Genomic DNA, 17,355 nt, shown 5'->3' with positions numbered 1-17,355 from the left:
TATTTCACACACTTTCTGGTTGAACATAACCTTCCCTTATTTGCAGCAGACCATGCTAGGCCATTATTCGAAGGCCATGTTCCCTAATCCGGAGAGTGCTAAAAAGTATGGAAGTGATGGAACCAAGGCAACTGCAATAGTGATCAGCAGTATCTGAAATAGTCAAGTCTTCAAAATGCACCTTACTCATTGTTTACTGATGGTAGTAATAATAAAAATTAACTCTAATCAGTCAAGTAGTCAGAGCAGAAACAGAAAAAACATTTACCAGTTGAGACGAGATTGAAACTAGTTAACTTTTACTCGTGCCCAGAAGTACTACCAACTCAAGTGTGCAGGCGGATTGATTTGTCCTTAATTGGTGACTCAGAAAATAGGATAATTATTGAAAAACTACAAAGTGGCACTCTGTCAGAGGCAGCAACAAAACTAGAAAAGATCATTAAAAAGGCTGTCATCTCCAACGACATCCGCCAAAGAAAAGTGAAGCCTTGGTTTACTATGGCGTGTTTCAATGCAAGGAAAATTGCTTTAGAAGCCTTACAGGATGATAAAGTGCAACGGACAAAGGAACGGTTAGCAGTTTATGCTAGGTTAAGAAGAGATTATAAAGTCATTGTCGCAGAAGCTAAGAAACAGTTCAGAGAGAAGGAAGAGAGACTACTAATTGAGGAAAATAAACAGAATCCATGTAAAGCCCTTCGCCCAAGGCAACCATCATTCCCAAAGAATATACCAATGAGTGTATGGGACACACATCTAACTGCAATCCTACAGGAGAGAGATACGCGGCCGGTTAACTTTCATTTACCCCACACGGAGGCTAGCGTCCATTACGAGGAATTCACACTTGATGAAATATCAGATACCATCTATAACCTGAAAGACAAGAAAGCATGTGGCCCTGATCTCTTATTCAACGAACATTTGAAAGCTACTTTCCCAGTGTTACAGAACTCGATATTACTACTGCTAAACGAATGTTTGCGTCAAGGTAGAGTACCAGAAAGCTGGAAACGATCGACAATTAAGATGTTATATAAAGGGAAAGGTGATACAGCAGATCCCAATTCTTATAGAGGTATTGCACTGGAGTGTATTCTCTTGAAGACCCTGACTGCTTTAGTTCATAAACGCATTACAGAGTTCATTGCGGACAAACTCCCAGATTCTCAATTTGGTTTCAGGAGTGGTAGGTCAACACTTCAGGCAGTTCAATGCCTTCAACGGGACATAGAGGAAGCCTTGGATCAACCTAGAGGAAGTGAAAACTTCATGTCATCTTCATTGATTATTCGAAGGCTTTTGACACAATTGACAGAACTATTCTATTAGAGAAGTTACAAAATATCACCGACCATAGTTTCTATCTTCTTCCATTAATCAAAGATCTGCTCACCAGCAATTGGATTGAAATCAGTGATGGCATTACCAGATCAGGTCCTATTTTACAAACTATTGGTGTACTCCAAGGTGACCCGTTGAGTCCTTTGCTCTTCATTATTGCAACGGCAGACATTACAAAATCGATAACGTCTAGTAATGTCAAATTACTCATGTATGCAGATGACATGGCCTTAACATCCATCTCAGAGTCTGACCTGCAAAGTAATTTTAACAAAGTGAGTAAATGGGCAGAAGATACTAAGCTGAGACTGAATAAGGATAAGACTATCTCGATGGCTTTTAGGAGAGGAGGCAAGAAGGGAACATTTTACTATGGGGACCGGCAGTTAAGATCAGTATCAAGTTTCTGGTACTTGGGAATAACATCTCAATCGGCTGGAAAACAATTTTCCCTTCATGTCAAAGAAAGACTAAACGCGGCCATTAAAGCAATGGGTGACATCAAACTTCTCAGCAGCTTGTCACTGACGACGGCCATAGAGTTGTTTCATCTCAAAGTCAGTCCAGTTGCGTCCTACGGAATAGAAAACATATGGGTGCAACTTACCAAGGCACAATTGCAAAGTTTAGAGAATGTAAAATCAGCATTTCTTAAAAGAGTACTTTGTCTATCCAAGTACACTCCTTCGCGCCTCGTTTACGTACTGACAAGAGAAGTGTTCTATGTAGAAGAGCTGCATCTGAAGTTCCTGCTCCCCACCACCACGGCGTATAAGGCACTACTGCAGGAACTTCTTCAAAAGAGGAACAACATATCAGACGATTTTTACCTCAGTGATGCAATGATTAATTTAGAGTGAATGCAAGGAAGTTATAAATTAAAACATACATCAACAAGGCTCGCCGTGCATGGATTTCACCATAAACTGTGTGAATCCAAGCAATTTCATGACCCCTGCCGTGACTGTAAGTGCAGAAGATGTGGTGAACTCTGTGAGAGATACTATGTACTAAAGTGCAAATTGAGAACTGAATCTCTGAGAAACTTTTGTGAGTCAGTGTAATACTTGTATTCATGCACATTGTGCGCAATTATTTATTTATTAATAATAAAAATGACTGCAGGTTGTATCCATTGGTGTTTACTTATTTTTGTGAGAAGGAAGAACAGATTGTTACTTGCGTTGATTGAATGTGATAATGCTGGGGAAGGACTATTTCATGTGTTGGATAGAGAAATTAAGATCAAAATGCTGAAATGGGAAAACTGTTTATCATTTGGTTGCGACAATGCAATTACAATGTTGGGTAAATTTAAAGAGTGTCAGCATTTTTGAAACAGCAGAATCCTTTAATGGTTGTATGAGGCTGTATATATCACCTACTTCACTCAGCTGCCAAGAAAGCTACTAAAACATTGGAAGCAAGTGCAAGTGTGGAGAAATGGGTAGTAGACATATTTCTTTCTTGAAAGAAGCTTTGAAAGAATGAAATAAAGAAAGAAAAACCAAAACAATAGAAGATATATCAGGAAATAAGTAGACTTGAGCTTAAAAGCCACAAAATCTTGAATTATTGCAGCGCAAGATGGTTATCTCTCACTGATTCAATACTCAGGGTATTAGAACTGTGAGAGCCATTGAAATGGTTGTTTCATGTTGGTAAAGAAGTCGAGTCAGAAGAAACCAGCAATAGTAATTTTCTTGCAGTGAAAGCAGCAATGAAAAATGTCATTAACATTTATTGGTTATTTCTGAGAGGATGATTTCCCAGTTGTGCTTCCTCCTAACACATTCACTCCCATATCGGACCAGGGTCGGATTAGGCTTGCCATGTGTAAAATACCGTATCCAACTGTGGTTGAATTTGAATTCGTGTCAACTTTTTATGTTCAAATGTACGTTAGATGGCACAGTATATCAGTTTGCTGATAGAGCGCGGGCAGATGAACATTTTACTACAGCTTTGGTAATTTTCCACATTGTGGGATGTGTGATCTAAACAAACACATGCCAATCCCAAGATCTCTGAAGTGGGTGGTTGGAATTCAAGTGGTGTTATGGTTTATAGTTAGCAGTGATACTGAGTTAAAGCCATGTGTTACATGTTACCTAGCGAGTCAGGCTAACATCCAAAATTCTCTGGGCTGTATAATTGAATTCCCACAGAGGGAGCTGGGAGTGAATGTATTAAAACAGTAGCTTCCATAAACAGATAGCTGCTAACAAATATTTGTCTTTGTTGGATGGATTCCATTAGTGAAAAAACAATATTCAAATTAGCATGTGACCTCTTCTTTCATTCATATAAATTAAATCTGCACAATTTTGGAATAATGACGTTATACACAAATGAGCTGTGATCAAGAGTTGAAGTAGCAGTATCACCTTGTATCACAGCTTTCATAGTAAATAAATTTTTATTGTGGTCGCAGTCTTCCAAAATAGGAGCAGATTAGATCAAGTCTTCGAGTAACATACTATGTATATTAACACTCTGAAGTGAAATTATTTGAATGTGTTGCTTTATTGTATTTCAGTTCCTCTAGTGTCAAGAATATTGCCATCAGATGTCTGTCGTATCCACAAAAAGGGATCGTCAATTCGTCTAGATACCACCTTGGTAGATTTCAATGACATGAGGTGGGAACGAGGTGACATAACCTTCTTATTCAATGGTGACAGAAAACCAAATCAATCCCTTACAGTTCTTGACAACAAGGCAGAATTGTATCAGCGAGTACGATATGAGGTAAGATTCCTTAATTGCCATTGAAATATATCTACTGTGATTGTTCTCATTATTCACATTACTCAAAATATGAAGCATGTTTCCATGCAAAAACCAGTTAGCAGTCATTTGACAGTTGAAAGAGCTTTAATTTTATAAAATTTTTCAGCTGATCAATCACAGATAAGGTGTGTGGTATAGGGCTGTAAAATTTTAGTTCTTCATTATTGTATTTAGGAGTTACAGTTTAGGCATATCTATTTATTTAAAACCGTAGACTGATTTTTGTGACCGTGCATTTGAGAGAACGACTGAACTGATTGACGTCATGAAGCATTCTGACGAAAGTTCTTGGCCTGTAGATTTGCAGAGTGTCTTTAAAAGCATAAAAAAATTTGCAGTAAATTTTTAAATTATTAAAGAGAAATGTAGCGTTCTGATTGGCCAATTCGCTGTCCATTACTTCAAGACCACCTGAACTGTGAGAATGCTGAGCAGGAGAGTTAATATGGGGTAGGCACGCACATGCAGTGAGATGTCTTCCTGGTCAGCTCTACTTCGTAGACAGGAATACCTGTGTCTTGCTGCCCAGCAGTTGAACAGTGCACATTACATTCAAAATTCCTCTAAATTTAAATAAGAGTTCGGTCTCCGGGTTAAAATTAAATTCCAAAGCAGCTGATGATATTTGATTAGCACTGCTCAATATAGGATAAAGCCCCAATGGCAAATAGTCATTAATTAATGTGTGTGAACCGTCTTCTAAAATATACCATATATAACGACATTCCTTTCCTTCTGGTGGGAGATTTATTGTTCTTGGGGGAGATTTCATAAAAGTTTTGCATTTTTTGCCACATGCTTATCGCTGAACAAGTATTTATTTAAACACACTGCTTACATGAAAATACGTGGGTAAAACCACGAAAGAAATGGAATTCGCTGATATTTTGCAAGAAATCTGTAACGGAAACTACCCCTCTGTAGATGGCAATGGATCAAAGTTATTTTATTACAAGCCAGAATTTTAGCACATGATGATATCGTGATTGAAATTTATAGCAGAACCTTCATTCATACCTTCCAGCTTTCTCAGTTTAGGCAGTAAACTCCCTAATTTCGACATTGTTTCCCGCCTCCCGATTATTCTATTATTTTTCCCGATTTTAGCTTATTTTTTGGTGAACTTAAAACATTTGTTTTCAAATCCCGCCATTTTAGCTTTGTACGCAAGTGGCCGGAAGTCCTTCACTCATTGGCCGCTTTCAAATGAAATATTTCATTTATTAATGAGAAATATGCGCGAATGTAAGATGTTTATTGAAACGTGTATATCGGGACACGTATATCGATTGTCAATCTCTTGCTCTCGTGTGCTATGTGTTCGTTCACATAAGTCTGGTCGATTCTAGAACTAGTCGCCAGATTTGGAGCCTACTTTTTTTGAGTAATTTAGTGACATAATGTCAAAGATAGCGACTACTGACTTTTCTAGAGATTTTAGGAGCCATTTGGAGATAATTCTGGCAAATTTGAATTTGTGACTTGTTAAAAATAACATTGCGCTTCGCATAATCGCGCGGGCGCGTGATGCAATATATGAATCTATGCATTTGCTAAGTAATAGCATTTAAGTGCATGACTGATTCACACGTGTGGAGCATGAGTTCATGCTATTTTCGGAATACTTATCAGATACTTCCTGTGAGGGAATAGAGAGTGTAATTTTTAGCCTTGTAGCCTCGTATAGCATCAGTCGGGTTTTGAGACTATAAGTGTTATAATATACCATAGAACTCCTGTATTGCACAAGACATGTAGAGTAAGCAGTTTTTACCAGTTGTATCTTCTGATTCCTCCTAATTTTTCCTGATTTTCATATCTAAATCTTGTGATTTTTGCTTTTGTAAAGTTGGCAGGTATGCCTTCACTTCTGTGAAGGAGATCATAGTTTTCTCGCAAGGTGCCATTCTTAATTTGGAAGTCGTTGGGCTTATACCCGGTAGTTCAAAACCATACACTAGCGTCAACAGATAAATACTGATGATGAAAGCTAGCTACTTCAATTTCCTGCGTAATTCCTTGGAATTAATGGTTTTCCCTCCACATATTCTTATTTAAAAACTTGGAGCCATAGTTATGCTCCTTAGAAATCGGAACGCTTCCCAACGGCTCCTTACCGGAACCAGATTAGGGCCTAATTCTAAGACGTATGTACGAACATTGTTTAGATTTGGAAATAATAAGTGGAGGTAAAGCTGGACAGAGAGCTCCAATTCCTCAAATTGACTTAACAACATCCTATAAAACACTTCAATTTTCTTTCAGTAGGTATCAATTTCCAATTTGCTTGGCGTTTTGTATCACGATCAATAAACCTCAAAGGATGTGAAGGTCTCTATTTATCACAGCCAGTTTTCAGCCATGGCCAGTTAAATGTTGCAATGTCAAGAGAGCAATATTTTAAAGTTGCAATAGTGCCAAAAAGTAACTGTACAAGGATTGCACCGAAGAAATAGCTGCATGGTTTGGGGGTCATGTAGCTATCAGCTTGCATTAGGGAGATAGTGGGTTTGAACCCACTAATATAGTTTTCCATGGTTTCCTATTTTCACACCAGGCAAAGGTTTGCGCTGTACCTTAATTAAGGCCACAGCCGCTTCCTTCCCACTTCCAGCTATTTCCTACCCCATCGTCGTAAGACGTACCTGTATATATATGTGTTGATGGGTTTCAGCTAGTTTCATTTTAATTTAGCAGATATGCATAGTATAATTGGACTGTATCATGATCGACCTGTCTAAGGCATTTGATAGGGTAGATCATGGGAGACTACTGGCAAAAATGAGTGTAATTGGACTTGACAAAAGAGTGACTGAATGGGTGGCTCTGTTTCTAGAAAATAGAACTGAGAGAATTAGAGTAGGTGAAGCTTTATCTGTCCTTGTAATAATTAAGAGGGGAATTCCTCAAGGCAGTATTATTGGACCTTTATGTTTTCTTATGTATATCAAGGATATGTGTAAAGAAGTGGAATCAGAGATAAGGCTTTTCGCAGATGATGTTATTCTGTACAGAGTAATAAATAAGTTACAAGATTGTGAGCAACTGCAAAATGACCTCGATAATGTTGTGAGATGGACAGTAGGCAATGGTATGATGATAAACGGGGATAAAAGTCAGGTTGTGAGTTTCACAAATAGGAAAAGTCCTCTCAGTTTTAATTACTGCGTTGTTGGGGTGAAAGTTCCCTTTGGTGGTCATTGTAAATACCTAGGTATTCTTCTTCTTTTATGACCACATAGGATCACTTTCGTCAGTCCGTCGTTCAGGTCTCTTTGAAGGGATTGTTCGGGCTTTGCCGTCCTCCCAGTACTTCTTCAGGTGCTCCGATCTTCGTGCCCTTTCCTCAGTTGAAAATATGCGTGCTGTTGGTTTGTTTTGTGTAAGGGTAAAGCGGAGGTTTGTATTCTTTAGTTTTGTATTCAATTTTATCCTATTTGTGGTGTCTTCTGTGGTAAGGCCTATTTCCTTCAGATCCTCTCTTACTTCTCTGATCCATTTACATCCTGTTATGGTATTTTTTGAGACGAGATTGTGTTGTACTAGTTGTTTCGGAAGTCTCGAATCCTGCATCCTCATGATATGTCCAAAGAATCCCAGTCTCCTCTTACGCATAGTATCTGTAATGGGTTCTAGCTATTTGTAAATGACTTTGTTAGGTATTAACCGCCACTGTCCATCTTTCTGGTATTTTTTGTTGATGCAGGTTCTTCCAATCCTTCTTTCAATTTTCTGAAGTCTGTCAGTCTTTGATTGTTTATTCAGGTAAAAAAGTGTTTCTGCTGCATGTGTAGCTTCTGGTTTTATAACTGTGTTGTAGTTAGGGAATTTGATCCCGGCCCTTATTTCTAATCCCGGGATTTCAGGATTGCACTTGGTCACTCCCGGGATTATCCCGGGATTGATGGTTAGAAATAAAAAGTAAGAAAATCTTACAGAAATCAGCTGTTTAATCAGCAAATGGAAATTTTGACAAAATCAACATATTTTACTGTATACACCTAGGTAATGTAATCACTCTAACTAATCAGACTTAGAGTCAGATTAACCAGATTTAAAATCACTCAGTCTCTATGTTAAAATTATTCTTTTCTGAGAATTACAAACTATGCAAATAAACTTTGGAAATTAACAACAATGTCTCTGAACATAGACTAAATAGACGACTTTCATGTAACAACATAATAAGTAGGTAGACAATTTCTTAGTAAACAGTATTTAAAAATGACAGTAATCAGTCACATTTCTCGTAAATATAAAGTAAACTAATTTAATAGGAACATTCTAATTTGAATTACGAAAATATGATCTGAGAAATAACAACGCGTCCAGTGTCTCATCACCAAGCCTGCTTCTCATTTTGTTGCACATATATGCAGCGGCTGAGAAAGCGCGTTCAGGTTCGATGGAAGTTGGAGGAATCGTTTGTAAATACTTATAAGCCTGCTCTAGGTTATAGTTCCGAGTAGAATTTGAAGACTCGTATAGGTCCATTTACTTCTCAACAATTGTGGGAAATTCATTTTCATTTAATGCTTCAGGAGACATAATTTTCATGCTGTTTTCTATTTCCAAATTAAGCTTTTTTTTTTGAGCATCAAATCACTTTTTTCTGTATTTGTAGGCTCGACTTGCACATTTTGTTCTTCCTCTTCGTCATTTACTTGAAAATGTACGCTTTATTTCATCATCGAATGCCAACGCCACATTGTCGCTATGAGGATTTTGTAGGTAGCATAATACGCCACTCAACTCATTTCTTCGGCCATCTTTCATGCGCGTTCGTAAATGTATCTTGAATTTAGAAGCCAACTCGGAGCCATTGTGATTTAACAGCTTAAAAAGAAACGTAAGGGTAGCATCAGCTGTGCATAAATTCGCATCAGTGTGACAGAGTGCGTCTACAGTTAATTTGACTGGAGCCAATACTTTAATGATTTCATCGATGATCTGGAAATCAGACTCTTCCAACTGCACTAGATTATTCAAACTCGCTCAGAATTTCACTTCACGCAGTCTATTTTGCAAATTTTTAAAAATGATGTCAATCCCGAAAATCCCAGGATCCGGAAAACTTAATCCCGAAAACTACGGGATTGAAAAGTGGCCGGGATCCCAGGATCGAATCCTCTAGTTGTAGTGTTTAATTTTTGTATTTATTCATAGACATTTCTTTTTGTAGATATCCCATGTTAATTTTTGTGCTTTAGCTAATCTATTTGTTCTTGTTTGGATAGAGATCTTTTCATTTAGGTTATGTGTTATTACTTCTCCAAGATATTTAAATTGAGTTACTGTTTTGATTTTATTACCATTTATGGTAACTTCTTTTGGTTGTGTTGGTTTTTGGGGCATAATTTCTGACCAATTTTATTTGCAATGTTTTGAGGTTCCGATATCTAGGTTTTTGTTTCTTTTATGTCCACTGCTAGTAATGCTAAATCATCAGCAAAACACAGGCAATTTGTTTTGATTTTTTGGCCAATCTTTATTTTAGGGGGACATTTCCTAAACCATTCCCTCATTACCATTTCTAGAGCACAATTAAATAATAGTGGTGAGAGCCCATCTCCCTGCCGTAGTCTAGTTTTAATTTCGAATGTCTCTGATGTTTCACCCCTGAACTTCACTTTTGATTTGGTGTTGGTGATAGGCAATTTTATCATGTTTATTAATTTGGGGTGTAGTCCAAGAGGTCTTAAAATTTTAAACAGAGATTCTCTATGGATGCAGTCATAAGCTTTCTTGAAATCTACAAATGTTATCACCATATCTCTGTTTCTTCTCCTGTTATAGTCCATTATCAACTTAAGACTCATGATTTGTTCAGGACAACTCCTCCAGGGTCTGAAACCTCCTTGATATTCTCCTAGTTCTTTCTCAAGTTGTAAACTTATCCTATTAAGGATGATTATTGAAAATATTTTGTATGTTATGTCTAGGAGCGAGATTTCCCTGTAGATATTAGGGTTGGTTTTGTCTCCTTTCTTGTGCAGTGGGTGAATGAGGGCTGTTGTCCAGTGTTCTGGTAGTTCTTCTTTAATCCAGATAAAGACAAGTTGCTTATGGAGGGCAACTTTGGCTGATGTTCCTGCATATTTCCGAATTTCCGCAAAGGTCTGATCTTCTCCTGGCGCTCTGTAGTTTTTTAATTTATTCAGAGCTTGGTAGACTTCTTTTATTGTGCGGGGATTGATGTTCTCTGGTGGTGTTTTTATTGGGGTGTTGGTGTCCAAATGAAAGAGTTTTATAGGTTCCTCACAATTTAAAAGCTTGCTGAAATATTTAGCCAGAATTTCTGCATTGTCTTTATTGTTATGAGCCAGCTTACCATTTTCATCCTTCATCAGTAGGGTCGGCGGTTCATATTTTTGGAGCTGCTTTCCGAAGGTTTTGTAGTAGTCCCTTGATTAAGTTTTATTGAATTATTCCGCAGTTAACTGCAGTGTGTCCTTGTGATGTTGTCTTTTTATTCTTCGTAAGACTTGGGTAGTTTCTTTTCACTGTTTTACTAGATTTTGATAGGATATTTCTGTTTTTTGGGACTGATGTAATAGCCATGCCTGATGTCTTTTCTCCACTGTTTCATCACATTCACTGTTCCACCATTGGTGTTTTTTACGTGGTTTAATTGGAGCCAGGTCTTCTGCAATTTGTTTAAGGTTGTGTATTAAGTCTTCAAGTTTATCTGTGATTTTTATTTTTTCAGTTGCTTTCTGGTAATTATTGTTGTTGATTAGCTGCATAGGATCTATTTTTCTTTTAGTTTTAAGGGCTTGCTTTTGTTGTCTCCTCTGGGGAGTGAGTTTAATTTTAACTGCGTAGTGATCTGAACCTGTCTCTCTTCCTCGGAGGACTTTGACGTTTATAGATCTCTTTGTGGTGGTATTTGTCCATGCAGATGTGATCCAGTTGCCATTCTCCTTTAGTGAGGTCAGGGTGTTTCCATGTTTTGAGTTTTTGAGGTTTCCTCTTAAAACGTGTAGATTTTGAGATTAAATTATGGTTTCTACACAGGTCAACTAGTTTCTCTCCATTTTTATTTGTTCTCTTGTGTGCTGGCCATTTTCCAATGATGTCACGGTATTTTCTTTCTCTGTCTAGTTGAGCGTTGAAGTCACCTATTAATAATTTTACACGGTGCTTGGGGATGTTATCTATGGTCTGGTCCAGTAGGTCCCAAAATTCTTCTGTTTCCTCATGGTCTTTTGAGGAGTTGTTTTTATCATTAGTGGGAGCATGGGCATTTATTATAGTATAGATTTTATTAGATGCCTTTAAGGTGAGCGTTGAGAGTCGTGGAGACTGTGATTTGAATTCTTGAACTGAGTTTATTATTTTAAGGCTGACCAAGAATCGTGTTCCAAATTGTGGGACATTCTTCATCACTCTCGTCCCGGGTATACCTTTATAAAGTCTGTACCCTTGAGATTCCAAGGCATCCAGGTCAGTGTTTCTAATTTCCTGTAATCCCATGATAAGAATTTTGTGTTGGTCCATTATGTCGGTGATCACTTTTAGTTTACCGGTTTGCATGAGTGAGTTTATATTGTGTGTAGAGAAGTAGGTTATCTTCTTTGGTTTGATTCTTGATTTTGTCTCGTTCGTATATGTGGTACTGGGGTATTTCCGTGCCTCTGACTTCACGGTATCTTTCAGGTGGCAGCCCACCGTATCCGAATGCTACCTTCTCTGAACTCTTGGTTCAGCCGGTGAAGTATTCCTTAAAAGACCTTCCATGGTTGACTGTCAAGGTGTCACCTGTGTAGGACTAGGTCCTGAATTACAAATCTGGATGTGATCCAGTGATGTGATAATGGGGCCACTCCTCTGGAGTACAGACGCCTTGTGCAGCTGCCCCTAACCTGGAGAACAGACGCTGCATAATGGATTCCAGTGGCATTTTCTGCACTGTGGGGACCATCACCCCACCCAAGGGCGCTCATTCGCCCTAAGCCGTTGGCCCCCTTAGGGTCAGGTTATTTCCCGCCACCCAACACTCGGCGTTGGCAGTTTTACAGCTGGGTGCCATACCAGCAAACCCTCCTCCTTTCTCATTCCGGACATGGGACCGGACAATAGGTATTAATATAACGAAAGATCTTGATTGGGGTAATCACATAAATATGATTGTAAATAAAGGGTACAGATCTCTGCACATGGTTATGAGGGTATTTAGGGGATGTAGTAAGGATGTAAAGGAGAGAGCATATTTGTCTCTGGTGAGACCCCAACTAGAGTATGGTTCCAGTGTATGGGACCCTCACCAGGATTACTTTGTCGATACTACCAATACAGTTTGGGAATTATCACATTCTATAGTATTCTTGAGCTGATTATATCCATGTTTTGGTAGATGGTTCTGGCATGTATATTCCTTGCATTCTGTCTCAAGTAGCTTGGCAAACATCTCGCACAATAGCGCCAACTGTTGTGAATCTGACCCGGAAACTGTGACCAAATGTAGAATAGGAATCTCAAGTAGCCAGAGTCTCGGAAATTTGAGGCTCCATTAAATCAGAGTGTTATGTGAGTTCTTCTTTTCGCAAATTTAAAATGATTTTTCTACAACAGTTCATTCCCTGCTTATTCCCAACATGTCCTCATACTGTGGATCCCCTTGACTGAGATCACGCACGTTTGTTCTTGTGCCTGAAACTAAAATGTTTTTGAGAAAGAAGGGTCTGCCTATTAATGCAGTTTCATTGCTGGACAACTCAGGGTCACAGAAATAACCCCAGAAATAACTGGGATAAGCTAAATAAAGTAGTAGTAATTAATAATAATATGAACCTGCATCATCAGCCTCAGCAACTGCTGGAAATAGAAGCCAAATTAGCCAAATCCATTTCAGCTACTGTTTCCTGCTCCGGTGTGAAAACAAGGGCAAACTTCACAGCGACCGCAGGATTGTAGGTTGCGATCCTGGTCCCGCTTCCTGCGTCCCGCGTTGGCGTGTGCAGACCTTAAAAAGAACAAGTTAAAAACATTAAAATTACACATTGATTTTGCAATTAAAAATGTCCACTTTAATGGGCGTTGAATTGCTGATTGTAAGATGGAGAATGTTCAAGTGTTTTCTTCTTATCAAATCAAATGACCAATGTAAAAATGTCACTCGAATAAAATACTGGCATGTTGTTGTGTGCTGGTCATGAGACTGTAAGCATTTGACTTTAAGGACCTTGACAAACTTTCTGTGGCAATTTATAAAATCTCATTGCCGATTCAGAACTTAATGATATATTGAAAAAATGGGTGATTTCTAATAACCTTATTTGCCAAATCTAAAATGAGCAGAGAAACAGAAAATGAATATTAAATATCTCTCTGCAGGTAAAGTGGAACAAAAATGCGTGAGAAGTGAATATAAACACTTATGTCCTATCGTCCAGTCCTTGAAACTGAAGCTGTCAATCGAGGTTGTCATGTGAACAAGTGCACGCTGCTGCTTGCCCTGAGCTGTTGCTGGTGAGGGGAAGATTGGTGACCGAAGTGGAGGGAATAGCTTATTGAACATGTATTACGAAAGTTTTTGCTGTCTGTTGTCGATTGCTAATGTTTGTCAATTCTTCAAATAAAATGTTCCTTTCTGTAATTTCATTGAGTTTGTGCCTGGGATTGTGCTTTTGGTTGATGTGAATATGTTAATTTTCAAGAATGTTCAAACTCCCTCAACGTTAAAGAAGACTGTAGCTGTGTCCTTTCTGACTGAGTGTGTAACTTCTGCAACGTCTACATAGGTAATGATGTATTCCTCCGTACCATAGAAACCCCTCTTTGGGGTGAAGGATGAGCCCCATATAGTATATCATCGTCATTTGTAACAGTGTGTCTTAGGAAAGTATTGCTTTCTATAACATTAATACTGAATAAAAGACAAAGATTTGTAATCTCTTTGATAATTACAGTGTCAAACAAGGAATATTTCATGAGGAGCTGTTTTTCAAAAGCTGATAATTACAACTTTCCTGATAATGGAGGTTCTTTATCTTTCTGTGTACAATAAAACCTGCCTTAACAGACACCTCTCACCGGCGGGCACCCCTCATTGACGGACTATTTCCTAGGTCCATAATTAAATACCCTGTTGTGTATGAGTAATAATAATAATTTCGTGTGGCTATTTCTAGCCGAGTGCAACCCTTGTAGGCAGACCCTCCGATGAGGGTGGGCGGCATCTGCCATGTGTAGGTAACTGCGTGTTATTGTGGTGGAGGATAGTGTAATGTGTGGTGTGTGAGTTGCAGGGATGTTGGGGACAGCACAAACACCCAGCCCCCGGACCATTGGAATTAACCAATGAAGGTTAAAATCCCCGACCCGGCCGGGAATCGAACCCGGGCCCTCTGAACCGAAGGCCAGTACGCTGACCATTCAGCCAACGAGTCGGACGTGTATGAGTAATTTACCCCTTTATTATGGACGCGGACAAGCCATAGCCACGAGAAACTCCAATTAAACCGCTCCTAACGGACAATTTCTTTTTAAAAAAATACTGTATTTGTGTCCTGTACAGTATGTATTCGCTTACTTTTTGCACAGGGGGTACTTCCAAGAATCGCAGACACCGTAACTTTTGATCCTGGCTGCACACATTCTTGGAAGGCAACACTAAGCTACGCTATCACTTCCGGAAGTTGTGTGATCTGACATGCTCGACAGCGCTGGAATTCGTACCTTTACTGTCAAGTTACTTTTCATTGACTCGTGGGCTTTTGATGTGTTCAATTTTACGTTAGTAAGTTGGTGTAAACATGGCTCCGAGGAAGTTTTGAACTTTAAAAGAAAAGGTAGGCATAATAGACTATCATAAACGTGAGAAGTGTGGTGTGCGTAAACTGTCCGAAGTGTTTAAGATTGGAAAGACACAGGGAGCTGAAATTGTGAAAAAGCAAGAGAAGCTAGTAAAGGAATGTCATTTAAATGGCAACGAACAGCGCATTAAACTGTTTCAAAGTGGTAGTGGAGCTCTCATTGACAAGGCAACGCTAGAGTGGTTCGCTAAAATAAGAAGTCAGAATGTCCCTGTGTCAGGACCAATGATACAAGCAAAAGCATTAGAATTCGCGACAGAATTAGGAATTGGAGATTTCAAAGCCTCAAATAACTGGCTAGAAAGATTCAGAAAGCGACATGGTATCAACTTCAGAGTGTTTGCGGAGAATCATCCAGTGTTAATATGGAGATTGTTGACACCTGGCAAGAAAAAACACCTTCAATCATAGACGGGTATGCTCCGGAAAATATTTTGAATGCCAATGAAACTGGATTATTTTTCTGTGCTTTACCCGACAAAACTTTGTGTTTCAAAGGAAATCGTTTTACTGGTGGAAAAGTTGCGAAAGAATGTCTTACGGTATTGTTATGTGCAAGTATGAGTGGAGAACGGGAGGAGCCCCTTGTGATAGGAAAAGCTGCAAAACCAAGGTGTTTTAAAAATATGGACGTTACGAAGTTTGGCATTGAATGGAAAGCGAGTAGGAAAGCATGGATGACCAGAGAAATAATGACAGAGTGGCTAGGACAATTGGACAGAAAAATGATACGCCAGGAGCGAAAAGTGTTATTATTCCTCAATAATGCAGCATCGCATCCGGATATAATTAAGTTGCAAAATGTGAAGATCATCTTTCTCCCACCAAATGTAATTTCTCAGCTGCTTGACCAAGGAGTGATCCAGAACTGCAAGGTTATGTACAGACAGTTAGTGATGAAGCACATAGTATCAGAACTTAACGGGAATGAAGTAACCCTTCAAACACTGACAAAGGGGCTGAATGTTCTCCAAGCAATTTCATGGATAACCAATGCATGGAAAACGTCACGGCCTCAACAATTCATAACTGCTTTCTGAAAGCTGAGTTACCCGCTAGTGGTGGACATCCCGAAATAGAATCAGATACCCTTCCTGTCAGCATGGAAACAGCACAACAGTTGATTAATGCAGCAGGTTACATTGTACAAGTGAACACCTATATCGAAATTGATTCAGATATTCCAACAGAGTGTGAGAGTGGAGACACGAAAACGATTCTTCAGTCAATCCAAGGGAAGGACAAAAATGAAGATTTTGATGAAAGCAGGAGTGAAGGTGATGCTAATGACGACTTTGAAGGAAATACGGAAATGAATGTGCTGCCAATAACCTCGTACAGTGAGGCTCTCGGCTTTGTTAAGCGACTGAAAGAATTTTATTATAAACAAAACGATGATAAAGGTGTAAATTTGACCCAGGATTTAATTGCACATAGTGAAAACATCATTGCTAAACCGAAATGGACAAAACAAACGAACATTAAGGATTTTTTTTAAAGTGCTAATGTTTTACTGTACTGTGCTAGAGGTTGAGTTTCAAAAACTCATACGTTCTTCTTAATTTTAACATGGTGAACGGTAATAGTGTACAGTGTGCTCAGTAGAGGTTTCCATAGAAGTGTGTTTGTCTCTTTAATTCAGTGCATCGCAGCTGCAGCAGCCCATCTACAACTTTCTCATGTGAGTACAGTGCAGTATATAGTACAATACTGTATACAGTATACAATTAAAGGTACATTTGCGAGAATTGTTAACACATACAATACATGGGTTATTGTGTTCCAACTTATATTTAATGGTAACGGTTTCATAAGCTCTCGCGGGTGGACACCCCTTCATAACGGACATTTTTTTCGGTCCCGAAGGTGTCCGTTATAGGGAGGTTTTAGTGTATTTGTATCCTCATATGAATATTTCAACTAATATTTCATCAAGCTCGATAGCTGCAGTCGCTTAAGTGCGGCCAGTATCCAGTATTCGGGAGAGAGTAGGTTCGAACCCCACTGTCGGCAGCCCTGAAGATGGTTTTCCGTGGTTTCCCATTTTCACATCAGGCAAATGCGGGGGCTGTACCTTAATTAAGGCCACGGCTTCTTCCTTCCCAGTCCTAGCCCTTTCCTGTCCCATCGTCGCCATAAGACATGTGCGTCGGTGCGACGTAAAGCCAATAGCAACTAATATTTCAGTCCTTTCATCCCCCCTTAAGTGGATTTTCCGAAACCAAAATAATACGTATTTCTTTCTTTTTAAAGCAGACTCTAAATAGCAGTTTTTTTCGTCTGTAACAACTTCATTTTTTGAGATATCAGTACCCTAATATAAATAATTCAATCTTTTCAGTTGAAGGGGGTTAAGTGTATTTTCCATAAACAAAATACCTGGGTTTTTTTAAATATT

The 17,355-nt window shown here is 38.8% G+C and overlaps 1 protein-coding gene across 4 annotated transcripts in view; it reads left to right on the top strand.

Annotated features, from left to right (window-relative positions):
* LOC136862802 (ankyrin repeat domain-containing protein 13C) overlaps nt 1–17,355 on the top strand; it is a 448,136-nt gene that overhangs the window by 311,405 nt on the left and 119,376 nt on the right. For all 4 annotated transcript variants that reach the window (XM_067139061.2, XM_067139060.2, XM_067139059.2 and 1 more), the window contains exon 5: nt 3,887–4,098. In XM_067139061.2, coding sequence (XP_066995162.1) covers nt 3,887–4,098 — 212 coding nt within the window. The remainder of the gene's footprint in view (nt 1–3,886; nt 4,099–17,355) is intronic.

Source organism: Anabrus simplex, chromosome 2, assembly GCF_040414725.1.
Source record: "Anabrus simplex isolate iqAnaSimp1 chromosome 2, ASM4041472v1, whole genome shotgun sequence".
In the NCBI taxonomy this organism is placed as follows: Eukaryota; Metazoa; Arthropoda; class Insecta; order Orthoptera; family Tettigoniidae; genus Anabrus; species Anabrus simplex.
Note: the sequence above shows the minus strand (reverse complement) of the source record. Positions and strands in the feature narration are given on the sequence as shown.